At 39.8% G+C, this 14,926-nt stretch overlaps 1 protein-coding gene across 1 annotated transcript; it reads left to right on the forward strand.

Moving 5' to 3' along the window:
* The first annotated feature begins 18 nt into the window (after window positions 1-18).
* LOC125178729 (paired mesoderm homeobox protein 2-like) lies at window positions 19-13,062 on the forward strand. Its single transcript, XM_047883194.1, has 5 exons — window positions 19-359; window positions 781-924; window positions 4,767-4,824; window positions 8,129-8,400; window positions 12,409-13,062. The coding sequence occupies exons 1-5, from the start codon at window positions 72-74 to the stop codon at window positions 12,880-12,882; spliced, it is 1,236 nt and encodes a 411-aa protein (XP_047739150.1). The 5' UTR covers window positions 19-71; the 3' UTR covers window positions 12,883-13,062.
* The last annotated feature ends 1,864 nt before the right edge of the window (window positions 13,063-14,926 follow it).

Here is a 14,926-nt window from a genome sequence, read left to right on the forward strand (position 1 = left end):
ATTCAGACACCGTCAACAAACATGACATAACATGCGAAGAAAAATTGTCTATCAATCTTTCCTGCGATTCTATGGACATCGATGCAAGGACGGAAGCTAAAACAGAGGGTCCTGAAGGTCCTCCAGACGAAGCAATGCTCACCGATCAGGACGAGGGCTCTCAAAGGGACAACTTGAGCGCAAGATCTCCTACAGGTGGATTTACCGACACCGAAATATCGAAAAGTCAGATCACAATGGAAGCCCGAGGCTCTGCAAGTCCCAATGTTGAGTTGCAAGGAACAAGCCATTCTCCGCAGCCGTCATCTGCGTCTGAGAAGAAGGAATGCGAGACCAAAGAGGAAGCCCAGCCCCATAAGGTATGTGACTTAATCTATTTCATTCTTAACATGCTTAAATATTGTAACTTAATGGAAAAGAGTCAGTCTTTATGAAATGAAATCGGGGAAAGCGGTTGATATGACTATCTTGTCCGGTTTACTGGGGGCTCTTTCCAAACTCAATAGCAGTACGCCCGTCGCATAACCCTTCCTTTTGCACCATGCCCGTAAATAGCAGCAACACACCCGTCACGACGCCCATCCTGTCCCCTTCCTGGTGCCCGTACACAGTAGCAGTACCCCCGTCACAACGTTATCTCTAGCCCCATGCCCGGTGCCCTTACACAGTAGCAGCACCTCTGCCACGACACCCCCTCTTGCCCCATGCCCAATGCCCGTAACTAATAGCACTACCCTAGCCAACATGTTACCTTTTTCCCCACAACCGGTGTTCGTGCAGGTGAAGCAGCGTCGGTCTCGCACCAACTTCACGCTAGAGCAGCTCAACGAACTCGAGCGGCTGTTCGACGAGACGCATTACCCTGACGCCTTCATGCGGGAGGAGCTGTCGCAGCGCTTGGGGCTAAGCGAGGCCAGGGTCCAGGTGCGTAAATCAATTTTTAATTTTGGATGTGGATTTCGTAAGTTATGTAAAACGACCTGCTGGTTAGTGTTGATGTTTATGACTGTTAGTGAATATTTTATGACACATATAGATTTGAGTCCACTGTAACGCTGAGTCAATAGTTCATGTGTCTTGAGGACGAGAGCTTTGTGGGCGGAAGCACTAAGTCTATTAAAGGGCTGGGCACTTTAATAAGCCCTCCAGTAGCTTGCACGGCCGCAGCGATGAAGCACTCATTGTAAATGTACGTCGGCCTTGCGATCGATGGCCTTCAGACGTTTACTTGTACCTCCGTAATGCTAATGTATTCAGCCACCGCGTGTAAAGGTAAGCTAAGCTAGAATGAGTCTTACTTATCATTCTATTAGGTCATCGAAACCTTTTCCTCAGGTTTAATCTATCAAATTATGCTCGCTTTACCTCCTCAAATGCACCGGACATCGCGTTGGTCACGCCAATTAGAATTAGCTCATGTTACGACAAACCGACGTGTGGTACATCTTGTGATCGGGGGAGCTCATGTTATGACATACATGACGTGTGGAACATGGCGTGGAAGGAGCTCATGTTATGGCATACATGACGTGTGTAACATTTCGTGATCGTTGAAATTATTTACCTAGGAATATATCTACATGAAACTCGTATGCCGACATTCCATCAAACTTCATAATGCAGTATATTATTGCAATGCATTATCATCTTATAATGATATAAGATGAAGCATTTCAAATAGTTGATCGTTCTTACGTTGAAGTTGTATTGAAAAATTATTTGTATTTTGAGCGATTAGTTTTAGAATTAAGTAAGGAAACATCCTTCATTTGAACTAAATTCAAGTCAGAAGCATGTCATTATGCAATGCTTTAGAAGTAAAACGGTTGCTTGTATCTGCAAGCTTGAATTCCTACGTTTTATTGCATAATTCTGAATAATAAGTCATCATATCTGGCAGATATTTGAGCGTAATAGCCATAAAAAGAATCTTATCCAGCTCAGTGTAGAGCTTAATGATGTGTATGAAGCTCAGCCAACTGCGCACCTCATAAACCACATGGCTGTCAATTACTCGACATAACGCGCGCAGATATTCCTCATGGAGCTCCATGTGCCACATGGAATATTTCTGTACAGTGTACCGCTACAAGCCCGGCCTGCCGTGTCAACAGCGGTGTACAGAGAAGGCAGCAGACTCTGCTGTACCGCTACAAGCGTGCCTGCCGTGTTAACAGCGGTGTACAGAGAAGGCAGCAGACTCTGCTGTACCGCTACAAGCGTGCCTGCCGTGTTAACAGCGGAGTACAGAGAAGGCAGCAGACTCTGCTGTACCGCTACAAGCGTGGCCTGCCGTGTTAAAACCACCCACGCAGGAACATCACGCAGGAACACCACGCAGGCTCATCTGTAATTGGTTGATATGAACGAGCTGTGGGAGGTGAGGGATCAGAGGAGCGATGCTGGTGCAGTGCTGCTGCTGGGATTTTCCTGAGTTTCATTTATTGGGAACATTATATACTTATTTATTGTGGACACTATATTTTCATTGATCAATATTGCTGGAATATCTTGGGAAATTTCACTTGCAACTTCATACGGTTTAAATGCGAGTTTTTCCACCCTGAAATTTAAATATTTTCTGTAATTGTTGCTATTAATCTAATTTATTAATATTATATAATAAATATAATATGTTTTAAGCTAAAATATAAATGGAAGAACTCATGAATTGATCGTGAATTCGTTGAAGACCGGGCAAAAGATTCTAAAAGATCAATAGACTAAATGCAGATAAAGCATTAAACACTAAAATAGACAGTGCACTCGGAAGCAAAAGATTATGGACACGATAACAACAAAAATAAAGAACAAAAAGAGAAAACAATAGCAGTAACGAAGGATGTGGGAACAAGTGACAGACATGAAAGAGAGCAGGGAGGGGCGGAGGCTGATCAGTATAATCTGGTTAGGTTCATACGCCGCAGCGAGCCCCATAAGTTGCGAGGCAGGGAGAACGTCTCCGTAGACCTTCTGCTCGTGGCCGCACCGCGCACGGCATTACTACATATCTCATTTATCTTAATTATTATAATATATTGTTGAACAAACAAAACTTTCAATGGACTTCTGCAAATTTCTCCATATCTCTTCTATCTAAATTCTTCTAAAATATTCTTATAAAGAAGGGATTTCTATAATGGATTTTATTTTTTATATTTTTTTATTCTTATAAAATGGATTTTATATGGATTTTACGCCGCTAATATTGCCACTCTCCAATTCCCAATCAATTCCCACATTTATAATTTCATGTCTGTGGCGCACCACACGCCACACGGTCGAGGCAACGTTTATCTCTGAGCGACTTTGGAATCGAGGACCTCAACAATAGTCTTATTCTGAGACACGCCAAGATTGTGTCAGTTCATTTCCTCCATTTGTAAAAGTCAGTTCATTCTTCCATTTCTACAACTCAGTTCATTCACTCCGTTCATAAAACTCAGTTTACTTGTTTACGTAACAGGTTGAACAGCCTGCCTCATTGATATAGGATCTCTTGGCTATAGATTTTCTTTTTCGTTCACTTGCTTGCACTTCACCGGAGATAAATAAAAGTGGTTATGAGTTTGTTCTGACATTTGTTGCTGAGTTGATGAGTTAGGAACACTTGAGAACAGGGCGAGTGTTACGATCGCAACTTTGGATACATATTGTTTTGTAAGTTAAGGTCACTGGCAAGGCGGAATTGTTTTTTCTTCAAATTTTGACTTTAATGAGTAATTCCTTGGAAATTTCAGAAATTATTTCCGTATGGGTTATCAACGGATCTAAATGTGTTACAGGCAAACGTTTAACATATTGGCTTGTTGTATGAAATCGAGTCAGTATTTTACCATGTGATGCAAGCAATTATTAATGGATGATTTTCATATCATATCACAACGTTTAATTATTATTCATATCACCAGTGTGGTGATCACTTTTTGAATGAATAATTGCTGGAAAATAGCGGAAATAAGTTTAAGGGGTGGGAAGTTGGACGAGAAAAATAGATAGAACAGTAGAAGGTTTTGTTGCTTGAGAAATTTGAGATAAAGACTTAAGACTAAGATTTAAACAGTGATCTTTGCAAGTGACGTCATAAAGAAAGGCCCTTCTAGAGCAAAGACTGCTAAAAAAGTTTGAATAGGTTGATTTGAATAAATCATGAATAAATTAACATCACGAACATTTGAATTTGAATTAATTTGAATTGTAACACTTAAACTAAGTCCAACTTCCCAACAGATTGAATAAATTAATTTAATAGAGCAAAAAATAAACAAAACGAACCTCAAACGACATTCATACAAACCAAGGGATAGAGAAACAGGTTTAAAGCAAGATGGTAGAAATACTTGAACGTTGAAACAGGTAAGTTGACAATCGGTACGGTTGAATGGCTGATATAAGTGGCAATCGGCAATGATTACTGCAGAAATGTCAATCTTTTGAATCTAGATGAGAATATCGGGATTTGAACACAGATTTTGTCACTGGATACACGTATAATTTGATACAATCGCTAACAGATATTGATGAGGACCGTTAAGATCCGCGGTAGAACCCCTGATTTAGACTAATACTTATTCTTCGGCGGAAGTTAGAGAATCTGATTCTAGAAGCAAGATAATTCGATTAATAATAGATCATATAAACAAACCTTAGCATATATACTAATTAACGGTGAGAAATTAGGAATTTCTCACATAAAGTATGAAGGTGATAATACAACACAATAATTGTGATAATATTGTAATTGATGACTTGTCTACCGACCACAGGTGTGGTTCCAGAATCGCCGCGCCAAGTGTCGCAAGCACGAGAGCCAAATGCACAAAGGTGGGTTATTGACTGTACAAAGGTGGGTTATTGACTGTACAAAGGTGGGTTATTGACTGTACAAAAGGTGGGTTATTGACTGTACAAAAAATGGGTTATTGACTGTACAAAAGGTGGGTTATTGACTGTACAAAAGGGGGGTTATTGACTGTACAAAAGGTGGGTTATTGACTGTACAAATGGTGGGCTATTGACTGTACAAAAGGTGGGTAGTGGCAGCCGGGCAATTATGTGGTGGCTTATGCCAATTATTTTTGTACCTTTCACGTGTTAATAATAACCATCAATATTAATAATACTTATTGAATAAACTGGTGGGATATAATCCAACAGTCTGATTCCAACGATTCCATTGTATAGCTTTCTGTTGGATTAGATGAAGAACATGGACATGTTGGAAGAGTGTATTAAACTAACCCTGTGGGCAACACACTTACACCTCTGGAGGGCAACACACCTACACCTCTGGAGGCAGAACACCTACACCTCTGGAGGGCAACACACCTACACCTCTGGAGGGCAACACACCTACACCTCTGGAGGCAGAACACCTACACCTCTGTCAAACTACATAGGAAATCAGTCTTAAGAACATTACAAACTCGCGCAACAGATGGCTGTGTATTTTATTGACTTTTAACTAAACCGGGGCACATAATAAACGGATAATTTTCTAGGAGTAAAGTTTGCATTTGACGTCTGAAATTGACCGTTGACGCAACGATTTCTTGAATCAGATTGATGAACGCGAAGTATGAGCCAATATTTTCTGTTTCAAGAGAATCAGTATCGAAATTGTAATTAAGAACAACTCAGCATCGAAATTGTAATTAAGAATAAATCAATATCGAAATTGCAATTAATAATCAGTATCGAAACCATAATTAATTATAAATGTAATTGTATTTGTAAGAGATCGTGACCAAGAACAATCGAGTGTAGCCACAATCTCTCGATTGCATTTGCGCGTCCGGAGACAATCTCTGGAGGACAAAAACAGGAGGACAAAAACTGGTGGACAAAAAGCGCCGCTCTTGTGGACAATTTGTCCTAAAAAGCAGCGTAATGAGCACACATGGACTGAGGAGGGAGGGACAAACAAGCGTGCCTAACGAGACCAGGGACAGAACTGGATTACAGCCACGGGACAGACGGGGGATAAACGAGGCATGTAAGAGGGATGAACGTGGCACGGTAAGAGGGATGAACGTGGCATGGTAGGAGGGATGAACGTGGCATGGTAAGAGGGATGAACGTGGCACGGTAAGAGGGATGAACGTGGCATGGTAAGAGGGATGAACGTGGCATGGTAGGAGGGATGAACGTGGCATGGTAAGAGGGATGAACGTGGCATGGTAAGAGGGATAAACGAGGCATGGTAAGAGGGATGAACGTGGCATGGTGAGAGGGATGAACGTGGCACGGTAAGAGGGATGACAAGCTCCAGGTCTAAACGCACGGTATGAGGGATGTCAGGGATGTTATAACTCCCCAGCTCATTTATATTGGACTTTAAAAGCCCAGACGTTGGGTTTAATTTAGGATGGTGGGAGGTGGGTTGTCGAAGAGGGGGTCGGGGTGTTGGGGTTGACGAAGAGGGAGTAGGTGTGTGGGGGTTGAGGAGGAGGAAAATAAATAGAAGAGAGAGAGACGAGGGGAGACAGAGAGAGACATAAAATAAATAGAAGAGAGAGGGAGGCGAGGGGAAAGAGAGAGAGACATAAAGTAAATATAAGAGAGAGAGAGGAGAGGAGAGAGAGAGACGAGGAGAGAAAACAATCGAAGAATGACAGTGGTAGAAGAAGAGAAGGAATGATGGACGTGAAGAGATGAATACTGAATAACGAGTAGCGCAGAAAGGAAAGATGTCCGGTCAAATAATGGGTGAACAAAATGGAAACTTATTCACAATCTAGTAAATGTTCACCCACGCATACTTACTTCCTGATCTGCAATATGAATTACTTATGATGATTAACAGGCAACATTACAATTGTGATATTACAATATATTATTGTGATATTACATTTATGATGTTACTGCTGTAACGTTACTATTGCGAAGTCACACTTGTGATATCACATTTATGATGTAATTACTGTAACGTTACCATTGCGATGTCACAGTTAAGTGATCGATTGGTAGATGTAAGAATAATTAGGAATCTACCCACAATTCCTTGTTCGTTGACTTTTGTTAATAATTTAACATGACATTCTGGGGGAGAATGATCAAGGCGTTAACGGTAGACGAGCCCGTTGTGTTGGAGAATGACTGTGACATTAGCGTTAGGCGTCTCGGGGCGTTCATGCTAAACTTTGTCAGTCCAACTTCTGAAAAAAATATTTTTTGTTTTCTGTTGTATGAAGTCAGGTCGTTTTTGAGCGCCAACTAGCAACACTTGCTGCCTTAATGAAAACTAATAAAAACTACTAAAAACTAATAAAAACTAATCAAGACGCTCGCGAGACGTCATTAAACCTCAAGTTTCTGGAAGGTGACAGCCTGGTCCCAAAAAAAGTTCGACTTTTTGCTCATGTCAGAGAGTAGCGCAAGTTAAGCCGTATATTGACTGGGACTACACGGATTAAAACCTACTCAAGTTTGATTAACTTATTTCAACTTTTTACTACCGACCTCTGTAGCAAAGTTAAGTCACTTTACTGTAAATCATTTTTTTAATCCAAATTGTTACGTTAGGAAAATTCCACCAGATAAATCCTCCTGAATTTTCGACGGAAAATTCGTCAAGTTTTTTACTCGAAAAATTTAACACGATTCACCAGTGAGGCGGCGAACTAAAAGACCAACAGCCTTGTCCATCCTCCAGTCATATGTCTCATCACAAGTAAGGCGGCAAACTAAAGGACCATAAAATATGTTCATCCTCTAGTCGGATGTCTAATCATAGCAATGACGTGAACTACAAGACCAAAAACCCTGCCAATTCACCAGTCTGTAATGATGACAGTTCATTATCCCCCAGTTTATGTGAAATTAGTGTTTCACTTCGGGATCTTGACCAAAACTCTCACACCGTCCACGTTCGCCCAACGCCTTATTACATGGTACAATAAATCTCCAACATTGGAATTAGAAGCTTTTACAATTTCAGGATAAGTTTCAGTGTTCACTGCTCCATAATGTGTCAGATATTTTTTCACTATTTTCATTATTGCTGTGGAAGATATATTCGTTGTCCAATGGAGGAAAAAATAAAATGTTAATTAATTAGACTATTATGCACAAGCGAATACAACTTTATTTCTATGGGATATTAAGCTTGGTGTTTGTTATTCCTCAGGTATGCTGCTCTCCCCCAGCCACGGGGGTGAAGGGGTGACGGTGATGGCGTCTGGGGGGGTCCGGCTGCGGGCAGCCCCTGGGGGGTCAATGGGTCTGCCTGGGATGACGATCCACAGCTTGTCTGGGGGACTGTCGGGGCCCGGGGGCTTAACCCCCATGGGGATGGCATCGTTCGTGTCCCCATTGAGGCTACACTCCCCTCTCTACGATAGACTTAACCCCATCCCTGGTCTGCAGCTAGACCCCGCGCTGCTGTCTGCAGCTCACCAGGTGGGCTAGACCATGCACAGCTTACGAGAGAATAATTATTATTATTTTTATTATTATCATTATTATTATTATTAAAGTGGTATAATTAGAAAAACAATAATCTATTGCACAATAAAAGGGCATTGCCAAATAAATGAATTACATTTGAATTTCATTATACAGGGTTATTCTAGATTATGGATGCTATTTATTAAATTCGTATTTATACAATTATGAATTCAAAATAAATTATTCACCGATGTAAAGGAACAGATTCCATTTTTTAACCTATTCAAACGCAGAATTGAATTGGACGGAAGCTGCTGCGGTAGTTGCATTACTATTTGAATCAGTAGCTCCCCGAGCGTTGGGTAGGACGCATAGGAAATGAAGATCAGGCTCTACACTTCTGGCCACCGAGATCACCTGATCTCACCCCATGTGACTATTTCTTATGGGGTTACGTCAAGGAAGCTGTTTACGTCCCGCCTCTACCAGCAACTCTGTTTACGTCCCGCCTCTACCAGCAACTCTGTTTACGTCCCACCTATACCAGCAACTCTGTTTACGTCCCGCCTCTACCAGCAACTCTGTTTACGTCCCATCTCTACCAGCAACTCTGACGTGCATCACTAGAGGGACATATTCAACATTTATAAATATTTAGAAAAAACTGCGAATATTTCTCTTTTCATTGGTGTATGAATTATTCATTTTATTCATTCATTCATTCTCTTCTTAAATAATTATGCATTTATTGAATTGGGTCCATCATTTTGAATAACTCTGTACATTCGGTATCTTTTCGTAACAAAAGAACCATTGAAAAATGCAAGTAAGCCAATAGTGATAGTCACCGTACTCATGGTTTGCTTCATGGAAGTCTTCATAATAATGGGATATCTTTGCATCAATAATAAAGACTTTTGTATGCATAATATTTCTGTTTTTAAAGTGCTTCTATTTCAAAGTGCTTCGTTCTAAAAGTATTGGAGTCATTGAGTCTTTAAGTATAAAACATTCGTATGATGCATGAGAACAGATGTACCTATAGTAAAGTATTAACCTAAAATTCTTAAAGACGCATTATCACACAAGATGACAAGTTATTGCATAATAATTTGCTTATTTACCAAATTATTCCAGAATTTCATAGCAAAGAAGTAAAGTAAATTCATAATAATTCCTTAAAATACGCACCGGAGACCCTGCAGTTCCATCATTAGTTCAGAAAATTAGAGAATACAAGCAAAATTAATAGAGGAATGTCAAATTTACTCGAAAATATATTAAAATCAAAGTACCGAAAAATGTGACTTAATACATTATAACTTATCGAATAGCAATATCAAAACATTTCGCTCTGAACGAGACATTTCGCTATTATCCCTCTTATTCGTCTGCCTCACTCCGCTAGATCACTCCACGCTTAACCGTGCGACGGTTACTGTACGTGTCGGATACTGATTTTTTTGTTCCGTCTCTGGTGATTCTGGTTTAATTTTGAAACGTCTAGGTACATATTTTTCGACGAAACCACGCCTCAACAGCTCTAACCGCTTTCATTCTCATGGGATTGTTAATCGACAGCTTTCTCTTATGTTAATCAAGTTATAATCTATTTGCGTTATAATTTTGCTTTCATTTAGGGATGGTTATTATATTTTCTGAATTTTTGAACTGACGATGAGATATTTACGATATGGATATTTTGAATTTAACTGTCTATATTTTTTTCAAATTATCTAAATTCTCAGTTCATAACTGGACGCAAACCAAATCAAATGGAACATAACCAATGAATTCATGTTGGGAATGCTTAGCATGGAAGATGTAGCAAGTTCTATCTAGCAGCGCGCTGTATTAATGTTTAAATATTAATTAATTTCCAACGACTTTAACAAAAGCTAAAGAAGCTCGGGCCTAAACAGTTGCAAGTGGGTTTTCGGACCCATGATTCAAGAAACCCTTGCAAGTGGATTTCTTCAAGCCATGATCTATATCATAGGTTAATGCAGAACAAGTATTCAAGACATTTATCTCATACTAAGACATCGCTCTTCTTGAAACTTGTTATCTTCAAAAACGTAACAATGAACGTTCACAATCAGTGTTCACTTCTCTCAAAAGAAATATTCATGCTGCCGAGTACAATATTGACGTCAGACCGTCAATATTTTCGCTAACGTCCCTCTTATACCGCATCAATTATCTAATTCTCTGAACTCAAATCCAGAGGGAAAATATTTTCGCTGAAGGTCTGCAAATCTCACGGGAAGAAGAATCGAGGTGCTTCATCAATCGGAATTGGTTTGATGGGTGTTTTTGCGGCGCAGCCCATCCATCAATTGGCGAGCCAGATTTGTTTGACCAATGTTTTTTGAAGACTTCATCAATTGACGGGAAGTGTTTTTTCCAGCCAATGTATGCACGGGGAAAAAAGTGAGCTGTTGGCACCCGAGCGACCGGACGCAAAATGAATAAGTTAAAAGCTGGCAGTGAAGTCCGTAGATTAAAATGTTGAATATTGTATCAGTTCTACGGATTTTATGTGTGTAAATAAGTGATAAAGTTGGCATTTATTGATGGGGCTTCTAAGCCTGATGTCACAACTTAGCTCGAAGCATCTTGCGCATACCGTCTATCGCATGCTTTACTTTCTGTTGCATTCAATATCGTCTATCGCATTCAATATCGTCTATCGCATTCAACATCGTCTATCGCATTCAATATCGTCTGTCGCATTCAATATCATCAATCACATTCAATATCGTCTATCGCATTCAATATCGTCCATCGCATTCAATATGCGATAGACGATCAGGTAACTTACCAATTCAATGTATATTTTTCGTAAGTTTTGAAGTTCCGTCTGTTATTAAGTTCAATTGGGTAAAAAGTTCCATCAGTTATTCTGCATTCAAACTGATCACTATTACTCTAGTAACAAAAGAGTGAACTATGTACAAAGTACTAAAAGTCTACTATGTACTATATAATACCATACTAACTATATATGAACAGTAAGTCACGTATCCATGTCCAAAATGCATAAATGTAATATGCATGGTTGTGATGCATATAGTTTATATGCTATACAATAGAATTTGAATATTCCCCGTACGTAGTAGCTGCAGCTAAAGCATTACACCGCATAGTGCTTACTATTCGTCAATGGTACCACATAATCTGCTGGACCATCTTAGCTGTTCCCTGCTTTATCCAGTAATCTTGGTCGTAAATCACTATATATACCGAGTTGCAGTCGGTTCTAGCGGGAAACACTTCGGTTCTAGCAAGAAATATTCCGGTTTTAGCGAGGAACATTTCAACACTTCGGTTTTTATCGAAAAACACTTCGGTTTTTATCGAAAAACACTTCGGTTCTAGCAAGGTGCACTTCGGTTCTAGCAAGGAGCACTTCGGTTCTAGCGAGAAACACTGCGGTTCCAGCAAGGAGCACTTCGGTTCCAGCGAGAAACACTTTCGTTCTAGCGAGAAACACTTCGATTTTAGCGAGAAACACTTTGGTTCTTGAGAGAAACACTTCTGTTCCAGCAAGTAACATTTCGGTTTTAGAGAGAAACACTAACTTCAATGCACCACAACACCTACGTCGTCGACGGTCTTTAATAGAAAAAATCTTTTATTATGTGTAAAATTTTACAGTAAATTTCTAGCGATATCAATGTTAATCAAACCCTACAAACCATAGTTCTGATCAGCCAGTAATTTAAAGTTTTTATTAATGACAGTTTAGAATATTATTTACTGCTTGCAACTCGTGTGTTAGTGACAGTAGTTTCTCTTCATGCATTTATTTTGCATCCGTCTAAGTACAGAAATTCCGTACAGACCTTCTGGACTTCTGTTTTATTGTGCAGTCAGGTTCTTGAATAGCAACGCAATCTTATGGATTGGAAGCCATAATCCAGTAGGAGGAAATGATAATCTCTTCGTTCGATTGTTTGATGAACATTTGCCCTTTAATTCAATCATCTCATTGAAGTTATTTTGCGTGTGTTGCAGTACGCGGCCGCGGCAGCTGTCTCCATCAGCGCCTCCATCAGCAACATCAACGGCACCCACATCAGCGGGGACGGCCCTGCCGGGGACATGTCTACTGCTGCCATATCTACATCGAGTCTACTTTCCTCTTCTAATGACTCTAGTAGGGTCGGAAATCTACCCATACCTACAACAATTCCTCTCAGTCTACCTTCTACTTCTACACCGAGCTTGTCAAACCCAATGATGAATCTCAACTCCCAAACTGGTCTTCCTCCACTACCCTGTCTTCCATCAACTCTGCCCTCAGGTCTTGGTGGAGTGCCCGCCTCTTCCCTCCTCTACTACCCTCACCCCACCTACCCTCTTGCCCTTACTGCCCTCACAGCCACTGATAGAATATCTTCTAAGACTTCTTCCATAGCAGACCTGCGACTCAAGGCAAGGAAACATGCTGAGTCATTCGCCATGGCCAGCGCTTCGCTTCAGGACTGAATTGCTGTGCCAGTGATGAAAACAACTCAACGGCCGTGAACTGCTCCAAGAAAAGTAAAATTTATGCATTTTTGCATAAAATTGTTTAAAACACAAACATGTATAATGTTTTTATTTCAAATAAGATTACCCAAGACGAACTGATGTTCGTTATTAACGCTCACGTTGTGTTTTTGTTAGTGTGCAATAATAGTAATATGAACTTTACCTGTTATCGTAAAGACTGGAAATACCGACATAATTAATATCAAACTCTTAATTTAGGTGACGACCCAACACATGAACTATGCTGGGGCAAAGGTCCACGAGTTGCCGGGAAATGTTTTCGCTGTATGTTTCTGCCATGCAGATCTTTAATTGCGGTTCATGGGTTCTTTGTAATCCATTTTAAGAAGAAGTCTTCAGCCCTCGTTATTGTTAAAAAAAAGTATAGAATGAATTGGTGGTATTCTGAAGTTTTACTATTTTTAGCAAATCAATAGTTGGTTTTGTTATGATCAGTTGTGATCACAATGTTATATTGAAGGATGACCTACCCGTTCATCTGTTTTTAGCCGCTGCGTCATTTGGTTCTGGTAAGAGATGGTCAAGAAAATTCCCTTTTTGTTATGATTCGTTGTTGATTCTGCTTTATTTATATATATAGCAATTTCACTGTCGATGATTCTATTAGCAAAGACCTTTTCAATAAAATTTGCTTGAAATTTCTAACTTAGATATATAAATCACTCCTGGGTGAATGGGTCTTAATAGCTCGTTTGGACGAGGTCATGGATTGTGCTCGTTTGTAGTGTCCTGGACATTCTCTGGCTGCGGTCGATCGATCAGTCCTTCTCGACATCAACAGACTTTTAATACACTTATGTGACGCTCGAATAATGTATAACTTGGTCGAACATAGCTAACTAGGGAAGTGTAAGTCTCTTTCGAATTCAACACTATGTTTCAAGACAGCATTCCGTTCAAAGGCAGGACGCAGTTTTTCAGTTGTTCTTAATTAACCTTAAACGATAACGAAAATTTCGCTGACGTAAATGATGCTTGATCTGTTCATGCGAAAATTATTTAGTTTCAATTTTCTCTATTTATATTTACCCCGAATTGTAAACACTCCTCTCACTAGTAGAACGATGTTCACCAAACGAAGGCAGCGACCTGCATGACATCGAGGAACTTTCATACAACAGAACACGTAAACTTTATGTTCTAGAATCTAGATCGATTAACTGATTAACAGACCATGTACCAATACACAAATTAAATGCTCTAAAAAAACGTAATCCGCTCCATCGATACAAATGATGCGCTTTCCGACCACATCAAATATGAGGAAATATGCGGCGTTCTGGCGCGACGGAATCACGAAAAAAAAAAACTGAGGGGCGGTGGCTTGATGATGAACTGGCGAAACGTCGAAGTCGTAGGCAGAAACATTCTGTCGTACATATACGGAGAAATTTATTGCAAGCACTGATGTTTGCCAGTACTTTTATCTACGATTTTCTGCTTTTTTCAGAGGCAAGGCTTTGAGCGAGCGTTTCTTTTCAGTAATCTACGGATCGAGGAAAATAGCGTTGAAGGACCATTCAAATGCTCGGTCTCGCTGTTTCGGAATTTTGTATTAAATATTATCTTGAATAATTAAGAATGTCAAATTTAGCCAAAGGAATAAGTCATTCATGGTAACTATCGTGTTTTAATACAAAAACCCTCTCGATTTATCGCATAATTACCTTTTGCAGTATTGAATAATCTGTTTCGTTCTCAAGCATGTTGGTGGTCACCTGTGCATGGATACTGTGTTTGTGCTCAAGTGCAATAAAAGCGCAGTTTATAAATGATTCAGACACTATCAGTGTAGATTAGCAAACCGTTTGTAACCTCGCACATCGTATCGTCGCATACAGTGATTTTTTTTTAATTTGTACATACGTTTATTATGCTCTATTGTAACTAGTGTAAAGTGTGCATCTCATTCGTTCTATGTGCTACAATTCAGCAATATATAAGTAATGTTCTCTGTATAAATGTATATTATTCATGT

This window comes from Hyalella azteca, unplaced genomic scaffold (genome assembly GCF_000764305.2).
Source record: "Hyalella azteca isolate HAZT.00-mixed unplaced genomic scaffold, Hazt_2.0.2 contig12211, whole genome shotgun sequence".
Lineage (NCBI taxonomy): Eukaryota > Metazoa > Arthropoda > Malacostraca > Amphipoda > Hyalellidae > Hyalella > Hyalella azteca.